General features: G+C 49.5%; 2 protein-coding genes across 31 annotated transcripts in view; one reads left to right on the plus strand and one right to left on the minus strand.

Moving 5' to 3' along the window:
• Positions 1-24,502, plus strand: part of LOC102982825 (folliculin-interacting protein 2) — a 215,546-nt gene that overhangs the window by 120,229 nt on the left and 70,815 nt on the right. For 4 of the 30 annotated variants that reach the window (XR_003680426.2, XR_008617736.1, XR_008617737.1 and 1 more), the window contains exon 17: positions 85-213. The exons of 10 other annotated variants lie outside the window; for them this stretch is intronic. Coding sequence is in view for 9 of the 20 variants with exons in the window: in XM_055085788.1 (XP_054941763.1) it covers positions 13,719-13,919; positions 17,469-17,584; positions 19,434-19,512 (396 nt within the window). In the remaining 11 variants the exon portion in view is untranslated. Of the gene's footprint in view, positions 1-84; positions 6,986-13,718; positions 13,920-17,468; positions 17,585-19,433; positions 19,823-23,776; positions 23,970-24,062; positions 24,289-24,502 lie in introns of those variants that run through there. 16 more of the 30 variants (XR_008617730.1, XR_003680425.2, XR_008617731.1 and 13 more) reach the window with 13 other exon arrangements.
• SPMIP2 (sperm microtubule inner protein 2) overlaps positions 15,380-24,502 on the minus strand; it is a 168,912-nt gene continuing 159,789 nt past the window's right edge. The window contains exon 10 of the mRNA XM_055085793.1: positions 15,380-15,548. Within this exon, the coding sequence (XP_054941768.1) occupies positions 15,501-15,548 (48 nt within the window). The 3' untranslated portion in view covers positions 15,380-15,500. The remainder of the gene's footprint in view (positions 15,549-24,502) is intronic.

A 24,502-nucleotide genomic window follows, 5' to 3' on the forward strand; every position in this document is an offset into this window, starting at 1 on the left:
TTCTTACATTTAAGAAAACAAAATCATGTTTCCTGTGTTTGTACTCTTAAAGACTTGTCCTCTCTCATTTTCTCTTCCTTGCAGAAGTCGTGTTTTCACACTGCAGCTGTTCTCACCTCTGTAGACTATGCAGTCAGCCTGAGAGATGGAAAGTTGCTGACCATAAAAACGTGTATTGTGTCAGATTGTGGGAACACGCCCCGTGCAGCCGGCCTGGGTGTTAAGAGGAAACTGTGAAGGGGCATAAACTATGTTCAGAAGTGTACTGCATCCAGGGTGTGTCCAGTTAGCATTAGTGGAGTTCTCATGTCACTTTGGCACGTTCATCTAATGGATTTGGCTTTTGAAGTAAGCGTTCCATTGAAACTGCTTCTCAGACTGGCGCCCTGCTCTGTGGCAGAGTTTAAATAAAAATTGCCATTGACGAATATTTGTGGAAAAGTAAATTAGGAGGTTTGGGGCGGGGTGCGTTATATTGAATTTACTGCCCCTAAAGCCTAGTAATCATTTAAATTCTTGAGTGTGTTATCAGAGGAAGACGCAAAGGCCCAAGAACAAGTACATGAGCAGAGTTAGGGCTGAAATAACAGCCTGCTGAGGAAGAGGGGATCGGGATACATTGCTTTACCGTAATTTGCTTTCGAAAACCTGTTTTTCGGACGTTAATCATTTCTAGTGTTCATGCCAGACTGCATCCAGCTTTGAGATTCAAAATTGTTTTTAGAGAAGGATTTTTAGTAACTGTTTAAAAGCAATTGATTTACATTATTGATCTGTTCTCTAGGCCTATGCACGATTGCATTGTAAAATCTGTCTTATGTAAATGCGTACTTTTGCAGCCTTGGTGGACCAGCTTGTGGAGATTCTTCTCTCGCTGAGGCATTGCATCTGGAGCTTCCAATACTAAGAATTTCTTTTTGTGCATTTCCTTATTCTAGTCTCTTATGAAAGAAAGATGTATCAACTTTATTTCACTCATTTTGATTTTTATTACTGGCTTCCACGTGGTAAGATTCTGATGGTCTTTAAATATTTAAACACGTGTTCTTGTTTAATGCACATACTACCTCTGTTCCGTCACTGGAACTGTTTCTTTGCCTTCTAACATATAGATTATACAGCTGCCTTCAATTAGGCTGAAGTCATATTTAGTTTCATTCTTTTCCTGCTGCATGTAAATGCAAATTCTTTCTTCTCTTTTCCTTTTGGCTTTAAATGGTGAGGTAGGAGAGAGAGGGTGAGAGAGACACCTTCACTCTGCACCTGTGACTCTCAAGGAGCTTTTCTCTCTTCTTCTTTTCTCACGTGTCTTGTCCGCCTGTGGGTACTGCTGACAGGGGCCGGGGCAGGTATGAAGTTACGGGGCAGTGGAGGTGGTGGAGGAGACCGACTTGACACTGATGCTTTGCTGTTACCACTTGTTCGCTGGTCGTCAGGTAAATCCATTGGCTTCGCTAAGCCTCAGAAAAATGTATTTAGAGGAACAGAAAAAACGTAACCCAGCAGTTAAGAGTTTGGCTTCTAAAGGCAGACAAACCTGAGATTGACCCGTGGTTCACCCCTCGTGGCTTCGTGGCCTGGCGCAGGATTCTTTAATCGTCTAAGCATCAGTTTCGTCTTCTAGAAAATGACGGCAGTTAGAGGTCTGCTTGGAGACCGTGAGATGATGCATATCCAGTGTTGAACACAGGGTCCGGCACATTTCTGAACGCCCGACAGACGCTAGCTGTTACGATGACACCCGTGCACATGCTTCGTAAACGAGTTTCCCAAGATGCTCCTGCTGGGGGTGGCGGAACAGAAGCGGGACCCATTCAATTCCGCGCTAACGGCGGCTGCTTTCCCTCCGCTGGTGGCTTCACGAGAAGCGGCCAGGCCGCTCCAGCTCTGTAGGGTCGGGTCATCGAGACCAAAATTAACATCACGTATTAGTGTTTCTTTTAACAAAAACTGTGTTCCAGGGCTTCGGGCATCTTCAGAATACTCTATGAAACGAGGTACCAGTTGGATATGGCAGCCTCTTTCGTTTCATTTTAAGAGTAGCAACAGACTGACTGCAGAAATAGGCAGAAATCAGCAGCGCGGCGGAGCAGCTCTGCCGACGGCTCGGCTGGGGCGCGTGCCGTGAGCACCTGATCGCCCGTGCAGCACAGTCAGCCAGGGAGCCGATGCAAGGACGGCGAGTGACAGCGACCGAAGGGCATCCCTTTAGCAGCGCGGGCAGCACTGGGGTGGCCCGGAGGCAGCAGCGGCCTTAGGTCCGTAGTGCTGTGGAGCAGGCGCCCGTGCCGGGCAGACCTGCTGGCGAGACAGAACACGTCCCGGTGCGGGGTGCGTGTGCAGCAGGGCGCGGGCCTTCAGCACCGTCTGCTCTTGGGGGCTGTACGTATGGATGCACCTGTATCGGCGTGCACACTGGGTTACGACGTTAAAACGCGTTTCTCACCGCAGATGGGGGTTTTAAACATACCTGAAGAAACTCCCAATCTCTGGGTATCGCCGACCCCCGTCTGAGATCTTGGTGACCCCTCCGCTCCTGAGCTGCCCTCCGCCTTCCAGCCTTGCACACGGCCACGGAGGGCTCCTTCTCAAACGTGGATTCTGTCCGTCTCTTGCGCTCTCATAGGGGCCTGTTTCTTTAGAGAGTGAAGTCTAGGCTCCGTGGCTGGAACTGCCCCCTGTATGTGTTCAGGCGCACACGCGCACACGCGCACACGCAGCCCGGCCCTCCCGTGCGGCTCGGCCACACCGTGTGCCGGCCTCCGTCGGCCCGCCCTCTCTCTCGCCTCCTTGCCGCGCGTGCTCTCTCTGCCCCAGGCCCTTTGCACGCCGTGCTTGGCCATGCCTCCAGCGTCTTTCTTCCACCAGGCCTGCGGGCGTCTCTCCGTCCGGCGCCTGGCCCAGTACCCAGGGACGCTGCACGGTCCCCCTGCGCTGGGCGGAGGAGCGTGTGTTCCTGCAGGTGAAGCTGTGCCCCTGAGTGTGACCCTCCTTCTAAAGTAGAGAGACGTGGCAGAGAGTCTGCCTTGAAGACATAAAGTGGGAGGGTTCTCTGTTTGGACACGCCGGCTGGGGCCTTTTGTGTTCTTTTTCTTTACCTAAAGGAGAGTAAAATGCTTATTACACGTCTCAAAGGCATCATCTCTCTTGCGTCTTGTAAATATCAGGCGCATGGCTCATTTTACGTTTTCCCCAATGTTTTCCGTTACGTGCAAACTATTTGGACGTCTGAGCCGTTCTCTGCAGAAAAATCTGCGCGCCAGCCCCTTCCTACGTTGTATTTCGGAGTCACGCACATCCATAACTTTGTTCTCATGACCCTTTTTGCCCTTGAGCACCTCTCCTCGACTTTAAACTCTTTCCTTCCTCAGCATGTGACCGTCCTGACCTGTAAGGCAGCCCCGAGGCTGCGCCCTGTGTCCACAAGTCCGCAGGCGCAGACACACGGAAGGTCAGGTGTTTCCTCTGGACCCTGCCCCCCGGCCGGACCCTCCCCGCCCCCGCTGCCCCAGGTCCTGACGCCCTCACGATGCCTGCAGACTTCCCCAAACCCTCACCTCCCAGGACCCCTCAACAGTGCCCGTGGTCCAGAATGATCAATTCGCTCTCCTTCTCCACCTTATCACAACTCCGAAGCCTTTAGAGCCCGACGTGGAGCCTGTTTCCAAGAGACGCATATAGCGCTTAAAACAACTCCAACACGATGGGTTTGTGGTCAGGGTAAGGGAGAGTGAGCGGTACAGGCAGGGGCGTTAGCCCTCCTCCAACAGTCTAGAGTAACTGTTGAGTAGGTACGTTTAAAATGGTTACGGTGATAAAAGAAGGAATTGGAATCTTTAAAAAGACCGTCTGTTATGATATACGACTATTTAGATTTGTAAAAGAACCGAAGAGAGATGCTAAAATGGAAAAATGCAGTCATGGAAATTAAAACTCGGGGGTAGGTTAAAGAGCAGAGCCGATTAAATACAGCCAGAGAGCATTAGAGTTTGTGAAAGAGTGACTCGATACAGAGCTACGCTTTGACTGTAGCTCAGAGACAGGTACATGAAAAAATATGGAAGAGCAAGTAAGAGACCTGGAGGCTTGAGTGAGAAGGTTCTGTCGCGCATACGGAAGGCGGGAAAGAGAAACAGCATGTGAAGGAAGAATGGCTGCGATCTTTCAGATGAAATGAGCCCACTGACTCCCGAGTAGGGTAGATATGAACAAACCCGCGCTGAGCGGCAGGACATCAAAGACAAAGGACACTTGTCAACAGCCAGAGAGGAGGCATGGCCCCTGGCCTTCAGGAGGTTGAACCCCAACAGGTGATAAAAGACATAAGCAGTGAAAGCAGAGCCCACAGCAGGGTGAGGGGGGCAGGGAGGTACGGGACAGCCTGGGGGCTTCCTGGAGGAGGTGACGTCTGCAGTGGGAAGGAGCCGAGAGAGGGCGAGGGGGCCGGGCTCCCCAGGGGCCCGCAGACCAACCACAGGCAGAGCCGGCTCTTCCGCCACGGGAGCTTCTGTCTGTCTCTGTAACTGCTGTCGGGAGAGCCTGGATGCTGAGCATTTAGTGTTTAGTATCCTGGGTGACTCTGTAGGCTGGAGGAAGTGTTGGAGAACGGCGAGTGGTAATCAGGTTCCTGTTCTCTGCGTGGATGTGAGACTGAAGGCTTTAAATAAAAACTGGCCAGCCATCCACATGTGTCTGCATCCTGTAGGCGCCCTCGGCCGTCCAGAAGTGGGTGGACTGGCCGAGGACTGGCCCGGGTTGCTTAAATCCTCAGTTCCGAGGACATGGAGGGGGGTTGGCCCCTACGGAGGTAGAAGAATAAAAGCGGGATCCGAGGACGTTTAACCAAGAGCAGGTGCTGAGACTATGGCCCTCAGGGCACTGGTGGTCCATTTTCTCTCTGTGACCAATCCCAGGCTTTACTTGAAGCCATGTAAGACCTGCTATAGTTAAGTCGTGGGGCTATAACATAACGGCGGGGGAGGGGGGGGGGATTTCTTTGAAAGGTGTTTTGTCATGTCACATTCTCTGATTCAAGTTCAGTTTAATAAAGTTATAGAACTTGACAGAAATATCTTCTAGGAAGTGATGAGCAAATTGACACTCAGATAATACCCAAGAATCTTATGTTTTACAATTCAGAATGTTTCAGAGAAAAATAAAAGAAACAGAGAGGTTCTTCCCATTACCTGAGTCATAAATCACCTGCTCCCTTTGTGTGTGAAAGAGGCCACCCGGTGGCTCGTCCTGGTCACTAAATATGCGCTGTTGTAATCAGTGAGCAGATTCTAGAGCTGGTTGTGAGTACCAACGTCTGTCTGCATACTTCACGAAGGATCCATTTATTTTTTTTTATTAATTTATTTTTATTTTTGGCTGCGTTGGGTCTTCGTTGCTGCGCATGGGCTTTCTCTAGTTGCGGCGAGCGGGGGCTGCTCTTCATTGCGGTGCGCGGGCTTCTCATTGCGGTGGCTTCTCGTTGCGGAGCATGGGCTCTAGGCACGCATGCGGGCTTCAGTAGTTGTGGCACGTGGGCTCGGTAGTTGTGGCTCGTGGGCTCGAGCTCAGGCTCAGTAGTTGTGGCCCACTGGCTTCGTTGCTCTTTGGCATGTGGGATCTTCCTGGACTAGGGATCGAACCCGTGTCCCCTGCATTGGCAGGTGGGTTCTTAACCACTGCACCACCAGGGAAGTCCCGAAGGGACTTTCAGAGTATGTATTGGGCAATACCAGCAGTGTAAAATGGGAAGTTTCTTAGCAAAGTCATAATAGAGGTGACCGTGTTTTCTCCTCTTGTCATTATGTTGCAAGTGTCATTCCCAGTTGCAATCTTGTCTTCCGAGTGATTTCCACCCTGACAAGGTCCTAGGGTTTCAAAGTAGATGGCTTGGCAGGCTCATTGAGCTACGAGTCAGAAGCACTTGAATGAGTTCCTAGATTCTCTTTCTGACGTGCCAAGATACTTCATGAGCTCTTGTACTTCTTGTCCTCACGTTCCTCTCTGTAGAGCAGGACTGCATCCTGTGTACTCACGGCAAGAATGGTTTGATGAACTCATCAGTAGTCGAAGGAAGCATACATGGGAGCTGGTACTTTCCTACTCTTGAATTAGAAATAGGTAACCACCACCCAGTCAAAAAATGGGCAGAAGACCTAAATAGACATCTCTCCAAAGAAGACATATGGATGGCCAAGAAGCACATGAAAAGCTGCTCAACATCACTAATTATTAGAGAAACGCAAATCAGAATTACAATGAGGTATCATCTCACACCAGTCAGAATGGTCATCATCAAAAAGTCTACAAATAATAAATGCTGGAGAGGGTGTGGAGAAAAGGGAACCCTCCTGCACTGTTGGTGGGAATGTAAATTGATGCAGCCACTATGGAGAACAGTATGGAGGTTCCTTAAAAAACTAAAAATAGAACTACCATATGATCCAGCAATCCCACTCCTGGGAATATATCTGGAGAAAAATATAATTTGAAAAGATACATGCACCCCAGTGTTCATTGCAGCACCATTGACAATAGGCAAGACATGGAGCAACCTAAAAGTCCATCGACAGAGGAATGGACAAAGAAGATGTGGTTCATATATACAGTGGAATATTACTCAGCCATAAAAAGGAACAAATTAGTGCCATTTGCAGCAACATGGACGGAACTAGAGATTATCATGCAAAGTGAAGTAAGTCAGACAGAGAAAGACAAATACCGTATGATACCATATATGTGGAATCTAAAAAAATGATACAGATGAACTTATTTACAAAATAGAAATAGACTCACAGACATAGAAAACAAACTTCTGGTTACGAAAGGGGAGGGGAGAGGGATAAATTAGGAGTTTGGGATTAAAATATACACACTACCGTATATAAGATAGATAGGCCACAAAGACCTACTGTACAGCACAGGGAACTGTATTCAAGATCTTGTAATAACCTGTGATGGGAGAGAATGTAAAAAATATATATATTTTTATATATATATATATATATATATGTATAAATGGGTCAATTTACTGTATACCTGAAACTAGTGCAACATTGTAAATCAACTATGTTTCAATAAAAATTTTTAAAAAGGAAAAAGGTAACCATGTGAAATGTTAGTCATTTAAATGCAACACATGGAAAAGAAGTATGTTAATAGTTGTGTGGGTGACTTAATAGGAACTGGGTTGAATCTAAAAATAAAGAGATCGAGATTGTTCAACAGAGCCGGCATGCGTTAGATATTTAGCACACGCCTTGCCTTTTGTTACGCTCATTTCCGAGACTGTGGAAGAAAAATGTGATTTCTCTCCTTGAGTTACTTATGAAGTCACTGAGTAGACAAACAGATGTGAAATCCAGAGCAAGTGAAGACAGTGTGATTCAATGCCAGGCAGTGGACGCGGGGAGTCCCGTTGAGGGGTGCCAGGGCGTGAGGACCCAGGCTGGGCCCCTGAAGAACTGGAAGACTTAGCAGGCAGCCCAGAAGACATTCTGGGCACAGCCCGAGTAACAGGTGGGCGACCTCCCTGCCCAGAGCAGGGAGTTCTGAGGGCGCCCTGGAGGCGAGCGTGTGCACGTGACGGTGGGCCCAGACGGGGGCTTCCAGGATGGAAAGAGACAGGTTTGAGCCTAAGCGTTGGGGTGTCCGTGCTGGAGTAGGGTTCTGGGTCGGTGAGGGAAGTGGTGCTGCGAGGGTTTGGAGGACGTGCTTCCATGGAGGTGGTGGTGGTGTAGGAAAGCAGCAGAGGGTCCCCGACAAGCGGTGGGCACTGCACTTCGTGTTCCACGCTCATTTTTCTCACCGAAACTCTCAACCAAGTACGATCACACTTTGCAGACGTAGACCCTGAGGCCCAGGTGAATGGTCACTGAGGCCCCAGGGCTAGTACGGGATGGAGGTGACAGTTAAGCCCAGTCGTGCCCAACTTCGGAGCCTTGGCTCCTTGGTGAAATATCAGATCCAAGCCCTAAGGATGGAGCTGGAGGGATTGGGCTTCGAGTAGGTGTTTGAATCTTTCAGTCTTAACGTTTTACAGCATTTGTTAAAGTACTTAATTTCTCAAAAGCACTGCGCCATGTATGTTGTTGCTGATAAGTGTCTGTATTTGTGTGTACCCTGGTGTGTACGTGAAGTTGATAAAATCATGAACTTAAGAGACCCGCCTGACAGATTTCACTGTTAATTACTTCTACAGTTAAGATATGGCTCATAAGGAAAAGTAATAAGAAGAAGCATCATATAATTCAGTGTTTCCTTTGTTTATTGTGGTTCTCTATATGCCTTAAAGAGCCTTTGGACTTCCCTGGTGGCGCAGTGGTTGAGAGTCCGCCTGCCAATGCAGGGGACACGGGTTCGAGCCCTGGTCTGGGAAGATCCCATGTGCCACGGAGCAACGAAGCCCGTGCGCCACACTACTGCCTGCGCTCTAGAGCCCACGAGCCACAACTACTGAGCTCACGTGCCACAACTACTGAGCCCACGTGCCGCAACTGCTGAAGCCTGTGCGCCTAGAGCCCATGCTCCACAGTAAGAGAAGCCACGGCAATGAGAAGCCCGCACACTGCAATGAAGAGTAGCCCCTGCTTGCCGCAACTAGAGAAAGCCCGCATGTGGCAACAAAGACCCAATGCAGCCAAAAGTAAAAATAAAATAAAATAAAATAAATAAATTTATTTTTAAAAAAAAGAAAGAAAGTAGAGCCTTTTCTAAGAGGAATTTTCCATTGAATACCGTGCAGGGCGGAGGGCGTGTGTGGGTGAGTGTCCCTGTGATAATTCAGGCGTGGTCTTCTGGATCATGGAGTTCTTTAAATTCTAAAAGCTTAGACTTTGACTAATAAACCACACCATGATACGGTTAAACTGCCCTCTCTTTAGTGGGGTTGTTTCTTTGGGGAAGATATGTATCAGAAATCTCCAGAATCACCAGAACTTAAGCTTCAGTTCTCTGACTTCAGAGAAGTTTAAACCACATCAGAGCTGGGCAGCGAGTCACCCTGGTGCCCCTTAGATTATAACTTAATCTAAGTTATAGACATTTTTTATCTCTCTCCAGGATTCATTTCTTTTTCTTGACTGTTTACATTTCCCTCTATTTCCATTTTCCTTTTTTTTTTTTTTTTTTGCGGTACGCGGGCCTCTCACTGCTGTGGCCTCTCCCGTTGCGGAGCACAGGCTCCGGACGCGCAGGCTCAGCGGCCGTGGCTCACGGGCCCAGCCGCTCCGCGGCACGTGGGATCCTCCCGGACCGGGGCACGAACCCGCGTCCCCTGCATCGGCAGGCGGACTCTCAACCCCTGCGCCACCAGGGAAGCCCTCCATTTTCCTTTAAAAAGTGTTTATTCTTCAGGAAATAAGTGAGTAACTACTAGATGGTGTACTTAGAGGCAATTGGGGTGTGTTCAGGGAATTACTTGTTAGATATTGAGGAGTCCGAGGATGTGTAATTCTTTTTTTTTTATTTCATTGAAGTAGAGTTGATTTACAGTGTTGTGTTAATTTCTTCTGTGCAGCACAGTGACTCAGCTGCACACGTATATTCTTTTTCATACTCGTGTCCGTTGTGGTTTGTCACAGGACGCTGAGGATCGTGCCCTGTGTCATTCCTTTTGAAGGTGCTCCCCTGACAGCTCTCCGCGGTCCTCTGTGTCCCTGGAGCCTGCACACGTGGCGGCACCATGCTGTGTTCGGGCTGCACGTGCTTGCCTGCCCTGTCACCGCTGTGCTTGACCTGGTCCATCTTAAGTTTGTCCCCTTTCTCGAGGGCCCGGTCCGGGGCTAGGAGCCGAGGGTCCAGGGAGAGAAGAGTCAGCCCCTCCTTCAGGGGATGGGCTCTCGACCTCCTGTCCGTCTGTCCCAACCTTCAGACCTAGCCTTCTTGTGTGCCAGGTCTGCGCTCAGGTTTCTACCAGTGATTTTAAAATGGCTCACGCTCACTTCCTTTCTGTCAGAGAGTTCTCTGACCCATTTCGTTCTCCCTCGTAAGGTACCTGAGCCAACTCCTCTGTCCCCCCTCTGCCGTTGCTGCCTCTGGGTCTGCGGCCTCCTGGGGTCACTGGGACCTGGGCAGCCTTCCATCCATCGCTTCCCCAGTGAGCCTCGCTGCCCTCGTGCCAGTGGCTCACTTGCGAAGGCGGAGCTCTGTGTGTGGTCATGGGGCCCCATAGTCTGCTGTCTGTGTGCGTTCCTCGGGTCCACACGCTGCCCCCGCCCTGTCACGATGCTGGGGAAATCATTTAGGAAATCGAGCTGAGTTGGAAACTAGGGCCCAAATTATCTACTGCAAACAATTAATCCAGCAAAAGCTAGATTTTTACCCCAACCCTTCTCGGCCCCCTGCTCACGGGGAAATCTCAGGGGAGGAGCATCTGATTGGCCTGGCTTGGGTCCTGTTACCACACCTCGCCAGAGGGAGGTGATTGAAATCCAGGAGAAAGCGGATGGGCATGCATTCCACTCACTGTGCGCACGTTGACCTCTGGTCTTTAATGATTATAATATACTTTCGGAACGTAAGTCCCTTGAAGAAAAGGTCTCACTATAGATCTGTTTTGTGCTATACCCAGCACACTGTGAATCTCTGATAAATGCAAAGCATTGAAGGAACTTGAGCTCAAAATACAAATCGTTTAAACTTCCAAATTTCCATTTCCTTTGCTCATAAGGACCAGGTACACTGATGGCAAGTTGTCGTCCTCTTGCTGTGCGTTTATGACATACGGATTGAGCAAGAACTTGCAGGAACTTGTAAAGGGAAGTCATTGCAGCCCTGTCTTTACTTTCTGTTTTGGAGAGCGTGTGAGAAGGGTAGGACTGAGGGGTCACAAAAACCTGTGGGTGAGAGTGGAAATTTAGGGTCACCGTGTGTGTGAGCATTTCGACTGTTTGGTGAGCAAGTCTTAAAAAATGAGAGCCATCCTTGGGAAACTGGGCTTCATTAATTCAGGAATCTGTTTTGCCATATTCTTTATTTCTCACGTTTAACCTGTGCTTAAATAAACGTTGGGCTGCTAGACTTTGCCTGATTTGCTATTCTTTTCAATGGGAAAAATATAGTAAAACGTGAACGTTTCCATCCTGGATATAGTTGAGGAAGAAAATGTTGGTCTCACCAGAGTTCTCACTCAGCCCACCAGTCACTTCCCATCTGTGAGAAGGAACACAAAGATGGAGTGACAAAGCCCCAAACAAGGGAGCCAGATCACCTGCTGACGGTACAGCATGACAGCAAACGTTTGGGTTTCTATCATCGGCCTTCCCACTACCAGTGTTAAGTCTTGAAAATCTCAGGTCTCGGTCACGCGAGACAAGGTCGTGGACCTGTGTGGGTTCTTTGCTGCAAGCAGCAGAAACCGACTCTTGTTAATTTAACCGGAAGGGACTTCATTGGAGGGATATTAGGGATTCTTAGAGATGGTAAGGAGACCGAAGAACTAGGGTTGGGGTCGGCAGGAAACAAGGCACCTGTGGAAGTGCAGGAACCAAGAATCGCTGTGGGTGTCCGTGGTGGCTTTTGTCGAGCAGGAGTGCAGTGACCCCAGCTGCTCCTGGCCTCCTGGCCGCCTGCTCCAGTCAGGCGGCCGGGAGGGAGAGGCTGACTGGCCCAGCTCGGGCCCTGTTCCCACCCTGTGACGGAGGGAGGGGCCTCCAGGATTTACCCGGGAAAGGTCCTTCTCCAGAGGGGAATCAGGACGAACCTAGCGCGAGGAACTTTGGCCCAGCAGCCAAAGCAGCGAAGGGCCACCACAGGGCAGGGAAGGAACCGCGTGACAGGAGGAGGCCAGGCCCACTTTGCCTTCAGTGACTGAGGGTCGGAAAGGTGTGCTCGAGGACGCCGGCTTCGAGGTGCATTCCGTCTGTCTCCGTCCCACTGCGTACCTGCCCACCCCCTTCTCTCTCCTAGTTTGGGGCTGGAGGGCAGTCCCGTTGCGCCCTTGATTTGCACGCGTGTGGGATCCTGAACACGTGTGTCACAGGAGCTGGTGGTGAAGCAGTTATACTGTGATCAGTTTTGAGAAATTCAGTTTTTTAGGCCGTTTTCCTTTTTCTAATTAATTTTTTGGGAGTATAGTTGATTTACAACGTTGTGTTAGTTTCTGCTGTGCAGCAAAGTGAATCAGTTATACGTATACATAGATCCACTCTTTTTTAGATTCTTTTCCCGTACAGGTCATTACAGAGCATTGAATAGAGTTCCCTGTGCTGTAGGTACTTAGTAGTTACCTATTTTATATATATCAGTGTGTATATCCCAATCTCCCAATGTATCCCTCCCCCTTTTCCACCCCCCGTAGCCATAAGTTTGTTTTCTACATCTGTGACTCTATTTCTGTTTTGTAAATAAGTTCATCCGTACCATTTTTTTCTATTCCACATATAAGCGATATCATACGATATTTGTCTTTCTCTGTCTGACTTACTTCACTCTGTATGACAATCTCTGGGTCCATCCATGTTGCTGCAAATGGCATGATTTCATTCTTTTTTATGGCCGAGTAATATTCCATTGTATATATGCACCACATCTTCTGTATCCATTCCTCTGTCGATGGACACTTAGGCTGCTTCCGTGCCTTAGCTATTGTAAATAGCGCTGCAGTGAACATCGAGGTGCATGCATCCTTTCGAGTTACGGTTTTCTCTGGATATGTGCCCAGTAGTGGGATTGCTGGGTCATATGGTAGCTCTGTTTTCAGTTTTTTAAGGGACCTCCATACTGTTCTCCATAGTGGTTGTACCAGTTTACATTCCCACCAACAGTGCAGCAGGGTTCTCTTTCCTCCACACCTTCTCCGGTGTTTATCGTTTGTAGACTTTTGAATGATGGCCATTCTGACCGGTGTGAGGTGCCACCTCGTTGCAATCTTGATTTGCATTTCTCTGATGGTTAGTGATGTTGAGTGGCTTTTCACGTGCCTCTCGTAGGCCGTTTTCCTGGGCTGCGTCAGCGTTCACCCCCTTTGCCCCGTGGCAGTGTCCTACTTAACCTGCTCCATCCATCACCGCCCAGTTACTGAGGATTTGGTATTTTAAGTACGTCCATCAGTAGCCACACTTGTGCCTTTTGGCCTCATCTCGATACACAGCTCCCTAGCCCCGTCTGATTTTAGTTGTCCTGGAGTTGATTTATGCATGTAGCACATGGTTTCTGAATAAATACTGCCTCATGATTAACGCTATACCTTCCAGGGACTGTTAAGTTACCCTGCCAAACCTTGTGATGGGGAAAATGGCAGTAGACTCCTACACCGCATTCTGACCGTCTCCATTTTAAAAGGAGAGTGCAGAGACTTCCTGGCGGTGCAGTGGTTAAGACTCCACGCTTCCACTGCAGGGGGCCCGGGTTCGATCCCAGTTCAGGGAACTAGGATCCCACAAGTCTCGTGGGAAAAGAATAAATAAACACAAATAAAAAGCATAAAAGGAGAGCGCGGTCTTCCAGAAGGAAACGGGCTTTAATGTCCTGGGATGTAGGGGGATCACAGGCCTTCCTGCTTACCTCTGCATGTTTGATGACGTTTATAGTGTGCCGACTGGGCGCAGTTTTGTCAAGTTAACATTTAAATGACTGTGGGATGACGCCCCAGTTCGGGTCCCTGTAGGGCTCGGGGCTCCCGCCGTCACCTCTGCCCCGGCGTCTGACGCTGCACGGAAAGTCCTGGACGTTCCGACGTCGCCGGCGGCGCGGTGAGGAGCTGACGCGGTGTGTCTGTCCCGCAGCACCCCGTGCTCGACGAGCCCATCGCCGAGGCCGTGTGCATCATCGCAGACACGGACAAGTGGAGCGTCCGCGTGGCCACGAGCCAGAGGAGGGCGGTGGACGGCACGAAACTCGGCCAGGACGTCCTGGTCTCAAGCCAGGTGTCCAGCTTACTTCAGTCCATCCTGCAGCTTTACAGGCTTCACCTCCCCGCCGACTTTGTAAGTATCGTCCTCAGACCATCAGAGACGTGAGCTGAAAGAGCATTTTCCGCAGCACTGTGGTTATAAAGTCACGAATTCCCGTGTACTGATTTTAGTCTAACTGGGTGTTAGCAGCAGTGAAAACAGAGCGTGTGACACAAAACCAGCACACGGGCTGGATTCAGTAACAATAGTCCTTCTGGAGACAGAGAGCACAGAGTGACACAATCTTTTTGAACAAGTTACATGGAGAAACAGGTAAGGTATGGGGGCAGGGATCGAGCATAAAGGGAAATTTAAAATCCTCCTGTGGGGGACTCATCGGTTTTCCCGTCATCCGGTCAAACGCAAGCCAGCCAGCTTCCGAAGGGACTAGTTCCATCTGTTCAGGGACCATCCTCCCAAAGTTGTTACGTATGAATAGAATATCGTTCGTGTAAACCCTTAAAAAGTTGAAGCACTGTAACCATAGGGGATGGTATCAATTGTTCCTCTTCGAATGGGATTTTAAACTCACTTTGATAACGTGACATTAAATACAAACAGCGGACGGACCCCCTGAACTCCGGGAAAATGATCAGCACCTCTCCCTGAGTCCCTGGAATAATATGCAAAACAAATTCCTGTGTGTGTGTGTGTCTGTGTGCAGAGAGATCGAGAGAAATACATTTAGCAAGGAGGGAGTCAGGTTTCCAGAGCGGAAGCGCAGCTGAAGGGCACGTGCAGGGCAGAGCCCCGCGCGTTGGCGGGGCTGCAGCTGGGGTGGGCTCACCAGCCTTCTGGACTCCTCCTCCGTCAGCCCCAAACCAGACAGCATCTCCCTTCCAGCCTCCGGCCTCCACAAAAGATGCAGAGCTACTGACAGCCAAGTAGGAGGCTGACTGTGGCTCACCCCCGATTGCTCATGGAGGGCATTGCCCTGAGTTCCTGTGACCGGATCTGCAGGTGCAGCACACTCCGGTCAGGACTCCTCTGTCCTTGGAGGAGGTGCTTTGAAACACCGGCTGTCACCTCAGGTGGCAGCACAGCATCAGGGGGCCACGTCTAGGCTTTGCCGTTGGTTCGTCGGGCATCTCAGGGCCGCAGCTTTCTCCTCTGCGAAGTGAAGATGGTACCTAGGCAGCAAGCATGTGTGAGAATCCTCCAAGGTGCTGCTTTCCGCCTGTCCAAGCTCAGGCGAGATGAGATGCCCTGGCAGCCAGTGGACAGTAGCGGCCAGTCCGTGGGCTTTCAGTGGCCAGGACTCAGACCCAGGCTTCTCTGCCTCTGAATCGGGTGCCTTGTCGAAGCTGGGGCACAGCAGAACCTATCCTGTCGGGTTATAAAAATTAAGTGAGGTAATTCAGGTAGAGCACTTGAAGTAGTGTTGGATACTCAGGAAACATACTCAGGAAACAGCTACTATTAGTGTAACTGTTAGTAAGAACCGGTTGCGTGAAACAGTGTTCATGGCTTTAAAGACTGACACCACCTTTTCACTGAAACCTTTATTTGGGCTTTAAATTGTAGGACCCGTGTTCTCAGGGGTAACACAGAAGGCACCACCTGTGGCACATTATAACCTGATTCTTGTTCTACATTTGTAGGCAGTTTTTCCTTCTAGTAGCATCTTGCATCATGCTGATTTAGAGGCCGAAGTCTGCTTTTCTGTAAGGGAATAGAGATATATTTGATTTTACAGTTTTTTACTGTTATATTTACCAAACTTTTATATTTTATTCTATAATCCGTATCTCTTGCTACGTTTGATATCTTAGTTATCCCAGCAGTAAATTACCACAGTTAATTCTTTTTACTTCATTTAGACATAAGTTACATACAACCACTTAATAAATATGAATGACTTGACAAAATCAGGATCAAAGAACATTTCCTCTACAGTTTAAAATTCTCCTTCAAAGTCACTCGAATGAAACATGTGATTAAAGGCCTGTTAGTACCTTCAGTACGAAAAGAGAAAGTAGCTATTTAAAATTTCAGAAGTTAAAGTTGAAGAAATCCATCTCAGAAAGGAGGGAGGGGAATCCCAAAACAGTTCAATTTCATAATCAGGCCTTTAAAAAAATGTCTAAGTGCTCTGATTGCAAGTTCCGTGCACGTTCCATATGAACCAGTGTTCTGTTTATTTCCTCACTGCAACACACAGTTTTCCTGGGGACTGTGCAAACGCAGTAAATTCACTATTTTAAAACATACAGGATTCAACGTCGTGTCAATGTTCTTTTTAATATTTTACAACACTCTTACTAAAACTTTGTATCTGTTCCACGAGGAACTGACACTGAACAGGAGACCTTTCCGCCCTTAACCCTGTTTCCCTGGGGGAACATTTTCCCCAAGAGAATTGGCAAAAAATCCTCCTTGCTTGGAGTATCACTCTTACTCACTTACCAGTTGTGTTTCGTCCACACAACACGATGCACTTAAGATTTTAAGCCAATGAAAGATGGAAAAGATTGCATCTCGAATGGATACTTTTTCCATGTCACTGATCAGCCCAGGTGGTCAAGATCAACATTTCCAAGTGCATCTGCTCATCTTTTTACCTTGAAAATAGCAGGCATAATGGTCTAGAAGAAAAGCATGTCTGATGGAGCGACCCTTGCCAGAGCCATCAGGTGACTTACTGAGCTGCCTGGGTCGCTCTCCCTGCCAAATGCAAAAGCATTTGCCTCTGGTGCAAGACACAGGTGACTGCTGTCCTCTAAAAACGAAGCTGAACACAGTTCCAAGGGTAGAGATGTTCTGAACAAAATTGCCCTTTCTTCATTGTTACTAGAGACCTAGTTCAAATACACTCTTGAGAGCAAAAAAAAAAAGATTCAGAATAACCTTTTTCCAGTCATTCTTCTGGGAATGAATTGCACCAAAATAATCTGAGATACAGGAAAACAACAAGAAAGTTGCTCTTTACAAAATTATGTATAATAACAAAAATGCAGATGGCTATGTGATTTTAGTAATGGTAAATTCACATTCTGGAAAATCAGTCATAAAAATTATATTGATAAAGAATTTTTAATACCATGGGAAAAGGATTATTAGAAAGTTTTTTGAAAGCAGGAAATAAGTGTCCTTATAGAGTGATTTAACTATGTAGAAACAAATGCTTGTTTAGAAAGACCAGAAAATATATATGAAGATCTTAACAGTCACTGGAAAAACTAAACTTTATTGTTTTACAAAAACCTATTCTTTTTTCTTTTTTAAAATTTTATATTGGAGCGCAGTTGATTTACAATGTTGTGTTAATTTCAGGTGTACAGCACAGGGATTCGGTTGTACACACACACGTATCTAACCTTTTTCAGATTCGTTTCCATATAGGTTATCACAGAGTATTGAGTAGAGTTCCCTGTGCTTTTCAGTGGGTCCTTGTTGATGACAAAAACCTCTTCTTATCCCTGCTCGTGGTAGGGTTTGGGCTGGGTTGTAATTCTTGAAGTATATTTTAAAGAGGTGAGATTACGGTAGCGTACTTAGAAATGGATTGAGGGAATTGCGGCTCTTAGGCGTTGGCAGAGATCTGAGTTCTTGCCCTCATCGTGAGCGTGATTGGCTTTGCAGTGCATCATGCACCTGGAAGACAGACTACAGGAGATGTACCTGAAGAGTAAGATGCTGTCTGAGTATCTTCGTGGACACACGCGCGTGCACGTGAAAGAGCTAAGTGTCGTTCTGGGGTGAGTTCTGGGGAGTGCCGGCATCCCCCTACGGGGGGCTGTCCCCTGCGCTCTACCCACTGACCTGTCCAGCCTCTGGGGCTCCCCAGTGAACGGCATGTTTCTTGTATCTGATACTGGAGTTTCACACCCGGAAACACATGCAGACCTTGAAGCTAGTGGTACCTTGTTAGTCTTCCCCCTGGATTATTTTATCCTTGAAAGTGAAAAGCGTAATCCTCCTCCATCTGCCCCGTTCTAGTCATTTGGGTAAGATGTGAGAGTCACGAGCTGTCAGACACGCGGCAGCAGCTGTGTTTTCCTTGCTTTTTCTGGAGGAGGCCGGGAAGGCCGTTCCCCTGGACTTGGGGGCCCGTCTGCACGTCCTGGGCTGACCGCACTCTCCTCCCTTTTATTATGAGCCCATCAGAAGAGGAGGCGTGCGTGTTATCGATAACGTATATCATTTTCCAGAGGCTCTTTGCCCTAACTTCTATGGGGGAAGACATTCTGACTTGTGTTTTACTCTCTGCTTAATTTTCCACAGAGAAGTAACAAAAAGACATTGTGTAGGTGAGGCATTGTCTCCCTTACCTGTGATGATGACCCCCCCCCCACCACCAAGTTTGGGGCAAGGAAATACCGTGTATAAAACGTCAACCCGGGCTTCCCTGGTGGCGCAGTGGTTAGGAGTCCGCCTGCCGATGCGGGGGACGCGGGTTCGTGCCCCGGTCCGGGAGGATCCCACGTGCCGCGGAGCGGCTGGGCCCGTGAGCCGTGGCCGCTGAGCCTGCGCGTCCGGAGCCTGTGCTCCGCGACGGGAGAGGCCACAACAGTGAGGGGCCCGCGTACCACAAAAAAAAAACGTCAACCCTGAAATTCTCTGTTAAGCCTGCCAATCAAAGTATTATTTCAAGGCTCAGGCTTCTGCAGTCTTGTTGGACTTTTCATCTTTCACACCCAGGATATGACTTATACTGTATAGTTTGGCTCTTAGCGTTTCCTGTCACTTTTTTTCTTTTTTACATCATTTAAAAAATATTCTCCCCTTTTGAGGCATTTTGCACTTTTTACTTAGATCTCTTCACCAGCCTCACTGTACTCCTGCCCCATCGGGTCTCCGATGCAGGATGTGCAGCTTTTATTTCCAGGACGCTTGCCTGGCCCCTGCCAGACAGGTGCCCGCCTTCAGCACCCCGAGAAGGATGGTGAGGGTGGATTTACCTCCTCGTCGCCAGGCCCCTCAGCGTCTTGTTAGTGGGGGTCCCTGCAGCCCCTCCTCAGCCCCTCCAGTGGTCAGGCCAGCAGCACTAAGGTGCTGGGAGCTCCCTGTCTGCCCTGAGATGAGATCCGGAGGGAGCATTACTAGAGAAGGCGTGGAATACTGCACGGGCTCATGCCAGCTGCCTTTTTAGGTTATATTTTTAATTTGGGGTTTTGGGAATCGAGGGAGAGCGTTAGGACATATTTCAAGGGCCGGGACCGTCCTGACTTTTCCAGGACGCGCAGACTTCTGCCCATGCCCACCTGTGAGTGTCGGGCACGGCCTCACTGGGGGTCTCGGTCGTGTCAGCCTTGAAGAAACCTCCGGGGTTCTGGAGACGCTGCCACCGTCCTGCGTTCCCAGAGACGAACGGGAAGCCGGTGCAGACTCGGGTGCAGGCCGGGAGGGCTGCCCGGAGGGGGAGTCGCACAGAGGCCGCGCGGGGATGCGGGGAACGTAGAGTCACGGGGACAGGCTCCCGTGTCCCCGCCTCTTCACTCCGTCATGGGTTCTGGGCACCGACCGGGCAGCCCTGGGGTCCGGCGCCGGGGCCCTTCCCGTACGTCCCGTGCTTAAAGCAACGTCCGCTCCTTTCTCCGCCTCCAGGATCGAGTCCAACGACCTGCCCCTGCTGACGGCTGTCGCCAGCACTCACTCTCCGTACGTCGCGCAGATACTCCTATAAGCCGACGCTCAGGACAGCTGCTCGGGGAGGAAGGGCCCGCCGCCCGGCCGGAGGAGGGGGACAGACGGCCGCTCCCCGGGACCGCGAGGCCCGAGCAGGCAGACGAGGCCGGGCCGCGCCGGGCGGCGGCGTGAGCGCGTGGGGGCCCGGGAGCGGGGCCGAGGCGTCTCCGAGGCCCCGCGCGAGCCCCCCGAGCTGGGCAGCGGGTCCCGCCGTCCCGAGAAGGCGGTCGGCGCGGGGACCCCGGTCAGCGGCCGAGCGCAGCCCGCGCGGGTCCGTCTCCGTCCGGCGCAGAGCGCGGGCCCGGGGGCCCCGGGGGCCGCCGCCTCCCCGCCTTGTCCCAGCTTACCGTGGCCGAGAGGCAGCCACGCGCAGGTCCGGGACGGCTCGTCGGCGCGATGGAGGCCGGAGCCGGCGCGGCGTCCTCAGCCCGGCCCCGCGCGGCTCCTCCGGACGCTTCGGGCGCTCGGCAGCCTTTTCCGCGGGGCCGCTCGCCAGAGTGGGTTCCGCGAGCTCGCGAGTGGCCCTGTGGCTGAGCTCCTCCCGCGGAAGCCACCTGCTTCCTGCGCGAGTGAAAACAAGTGACTGTGTAGCCTTAAAAGGCCCAGCCGTCCTGGTGGGAAGTGAGAGCTGCAGGAGTGCAGGAAGACTCGTGAAAGGAAGTAGTTTGAACGTTTATAAACAATCCAGATGTGAGCTGAGTTTTTACACTATCATCTCTGTGCCTTCCAATCCCTGTATGTCCTTTTCAGAACGGCTTCCTAGAAATTCACTGCCCCGTAGTATAAAAACCTGCCATAATGAAGCATTGTTTATTTATGAGCGTAGTCTGCTTTTAGAAAGCCTTAATTTTCTGTTGACGTTACCTTTAGTTTACTGACCGTGAAACGGACGATGTACTGACATCCAGGGTAAAGGAAAAGCCTCTTTGGTAAACGGATGGTTCAGAGGCCGGCGGCTAACCCAGTGCAGCCGAGCTGTTAGCCCCTGCACGTCCTGAGGTCGGTTCGTTGTAACCAGGCTCTGACCGCCTTCTCTTTTATGAGTTGATGCCGGTCCTTTCCATGTAGCCTTTGCCCCCGAGACTAGGAAACGACTTCCCTTTCAGGAGTTAAAATGGCTTCGTCTTTTCTACTTGATAAAACCCTCATCCCAGACCCCAAGTTACATACATCCGTGTCTTTACTCTTTGACAAATGCACGTGAGTTATTTGTTCGAAGGAGGAGAGCGGCAGGGCCCATGGAGAAAAACAGGTGTGTTCGTCTTTCTTAGGACTAGGTCAGAACTGCAGCCTTCCCCTCTCGTTTGTAATAAAGCATCTTTCTTCTTTCTTTTGGCCGCTCCGGGCGGCTGGTAGCGTCTTCGTTCCCCGACCAGGGGCTGAACTCGGGCCCTCCGCAGGGCGAGCACCGAGCCCCAACCCCTGGACCCCAGGGAAGTCCGCCCCCCCCCCTTTTTTTTTTACGGTGTGGAACGCAGAGAGGCGTGTTGAGGCTCGTAAGATCTTGGATTTGTATTGTATGTATGTCTTTCTCTCGTAAAAGTGACGTTGTCCATTCTTCCTACGTTTTCTGTTTCCTCTTGCCTGATGTCCGGCACGAGACGGGTGTTCCGAGTCCGTGGCATCGAGGCGGTTGTCGTGGACCTCGCCCGTGGCCACCCTCTCCCCGTCCGTGCTGAGTGAGGTCACAGCGTCCCCTCCGCACCGGCTTCGAGCCCCCGCAGTCTCGGTTTCCTTCTCCTCGTTGACACGTTCTGGGCGCTTCCCCTCCCTCCCCCGACCTTCCAGGGCTTCACAGACAATAACTAGAAACAACATCAGTGCACGTAGCGGCCCGGTGAGCAAGAGACCCGGCCCGGGGGACGCTGAGCTTCAAATGGCCGATTCTAAACTCCACGCATTACAGACGCGGCCCAGCCCCTGCACGCAGAGGAAGCTGGCTTTGCCGCCGCATCTCCTGGCCCCGCCTCCCCCGGGGGAAGGTGACGGAGGGAGAGCGCTCAGGACTCCGGACGCCCGGCCCTCACGGCTGCCGCCTGCACAGCAGACCAGGGATGTTGCAGCTCGTTCATGAACCCTCCCCTGGAGAGCGTCCCCCTGTGCTCTCTCCTAAACTCGGCCTCCTCCCGAACGCGGAGACGCATCTCATGGAACTGTGTTGAGACGCACACCGGACCCCACCTGGTGGCTTGGGTCTGTCTTAGGCCAAGAGGCAAGGAAGGGACCCGCCCTCGCCCAGGCCCACCTCAAGAAGCAAAAGTTAAAAAAAAAAAAAAAAAAAGTACAAATAGAGAAAACTACCTCAGTTGACAGGATTCCACCTTTAGGGTTTCTTCAACTTTGACGTCTTACCTGTTGAGTGCACCTTTTGTAGCATCTTGCTTTTCCACGCAAGCTGGGAGGCAGGACAGAGCGGGGGTGTGCCCGCGTGACCGTGATGGGCCTCTCTCTAGCATGTCGCGGTTTTATTTTTCATAGACGGGTGATGCGAATGTAAAGATCATTGTGTACGTTTAAACATGACAATGAAAACTTAAAATGTAGCTTCCATACTTGTGCATAATTCCAAAGTATTTTATTTTTATCAGTGTTAAATAGCTTTTTGTACAGGCTTCAATCCATTTTTCTGAAGTGTGCTGTTTTTTATTGAAAGTAACTGCAAACTTTTCACATCCCGTGGAACTGCCGTTTACACATCGCAACTTTTTAAACTTTCCATATTTTTCAAAGTTAACTTTTTGCGAGGGAGGAACATCCCTGCCTGCTAAACCATACTAAACTGTTGTTAGGCCCTTCTAATTAGGTCCTGAGATTTTATAAAATTCAGCCTGTAGCTTTTTAGGTTCCTCACTAGACTTGGTTGTACATAAAAATAAAGAATATAAAGTGACCCCACAGTTCTTTTAAACACCTGGATTTTTCCACTAACACATACTTTTGAAAGTATTTTGTTCATGCATACTTTCACCCATAAACTGAAAAAGTCTTTAGCTTCTCGGTAAATGTGAACCATTTGTTTTCTCTTGTGCTTTGGGGGAGGGGACCTTTTAATATACTATTTGCCTAAATCAAGCAGCCCCCTCTGAATGTTAATTTTTAAATGTCCATCTTAGGTGAACCGTGTATCTTGAGAGCAAGATTGCAATGTGCTTAAATTTAAGTGGTGTTTAAAAAGGAGAAAATTCTGGGATTGATTTGTTGCTACTGAAGTTCCCTTAAGACAGATTGGTAGGACTTTATGTTGTTGATCAGTTCTGTAGGTATCAGTGTCGACGTATGGAAATTTTTTTCTTCAAACTTGTTCACATATCATTCTGATCCATTTTTATGTGGCATTTGGTGCAATAAACCTTCTGAATTCATCTTGAACCTCTTCCTGGTGCTGCCTATGATTTGTTTGTTACGTTTAATCAGACTTAGACGTCTCATTTCCAGTCATTCATGCTGAAACAAGCCCACTGTATCAGTCAGTGACTCTCAGCAGGGCTGTCGGGGAGACGTAGGGCCTCTTTGGTGAGCCTGGTGACGGGCGAGGGCTCCTGGCACAGGGTGGGCAGGGGCCGAGGGTGATAGGAGAGCGCCTTGTCACGTGCAGGGCACCCCGGAATGAGGGGTCATCCCACCTCCCGTGTGACTCACAGATATCCTGCTCACATTCAGGTGGGTGAAAGCCTTAGTTTATAATGATCTAAGCTGAGAATTTAATTTTGCGCTACATACAGGCACAGCGCATTTCTCTCCTGAGCTTACTACACGCTGAATTTTCCGGGAATGCCACTGCCGTAGATAAACTGAGGCGAGATTTTACTTTGCAAGGTTTGGGATTTCAGCAAGAACTGACATACATTTGGAAAACCCTGTTAGCAGTAGCTGCTCTCCTCATGAAGTTTGTCATCAGCACAGTGTTCTGTATCATCTCTGCTTGTAGCTGTGGCCTTCGTGGAGATTGCATTCAGGAGCAAGTATCTGCTTCGTTCATTATATTTTCTAATCTCCTAGTGCCCCAATGTCTGTGGGTTAAAGTGTATGTTAATAGAAGTTGTAAAATAGTACAGCTAGGGCACTATAGTGGTTTGTTATAGGTTATGTGTGTAAGGTTATTCTGTTGATGAATCTTATGAATTTTATTTTAGGAAAATAAAGGGCATTACAAAATATTTGCTATGAAATGTATCACTGATATGTACGGCCTCAGGAAACATATGCCATGAAGTGTAACTTTTGTAGCTACATAAGACCGTATTGAATCCTGTTGTTTTCAGATTACAGGAAGGAGTAATATTAGGTATTGCCAAATCCTTTTTGGATGAAAGGTAAACGTCAAGTGTTTTGCATGTTCCTTTGAAAGTCACGCCATTGAGAAAGCCCTGACACACACATGCACACCACATTGCTTCTGGGTTCTGTCGGATGCCTGATATATGTCACCTCATTTGATCCTCACACCTGGATGAGGTAGGTATTACGATAGCTAATCTTACGTGTCACCTTGGTGAGGCCACGGTACCCAGATACCTGGTCTAACGCCCGTGCGATGTTGCTCTGAAGGCTTTTTAGATGACAGCAACACACAAATGAGTCGGCTTTGAGTGAAGCAGCTTACCCTCCACGCGGTGGGGCGTCTCCCCGGTCAGTGGCAGGACTTCAGAGAAAACAGACTGAGATCCGCTGAAGAAGAGGGAATTCGGCCTCGCCACAGCCTTCACACTCTTGCCTGGGTCTCCAGCCTGCTGGCCTATGTGCAGATTTGGGGTCTGCCAGCCTCCACAATCATGTGAGCCAATTCCTTCATTCCTTAAGAGAAAGCTATCCATCTGTCTGTCTCTATGCATCTGTCCATCCATCCACCACCCATCCATCCATGCATTTGTCCCTTCATCCATTCATGTCTATCTCTCTCTCCATCCATCCACCCACCCATCCATCCATCTGTCCCTTTTTTTTTTTTTTTTTTTTTTTTTTTTTTTTTTTTTTGGTGGTACGCGGGC

Source organism: Physeter macrocephalus, chromosome 7 (assembly GCF_002837175.3).
Source record: "Physeter macrocephalus isolate SW-GA chromosome 7, ASM283717v5, whole genome shotgun sequence".
NCBI lineage: Eukaryota > Metazoa > Chordata > Mammalia > Artiodactyla > Physeteridae > Physeter > Physeter macrocephalus.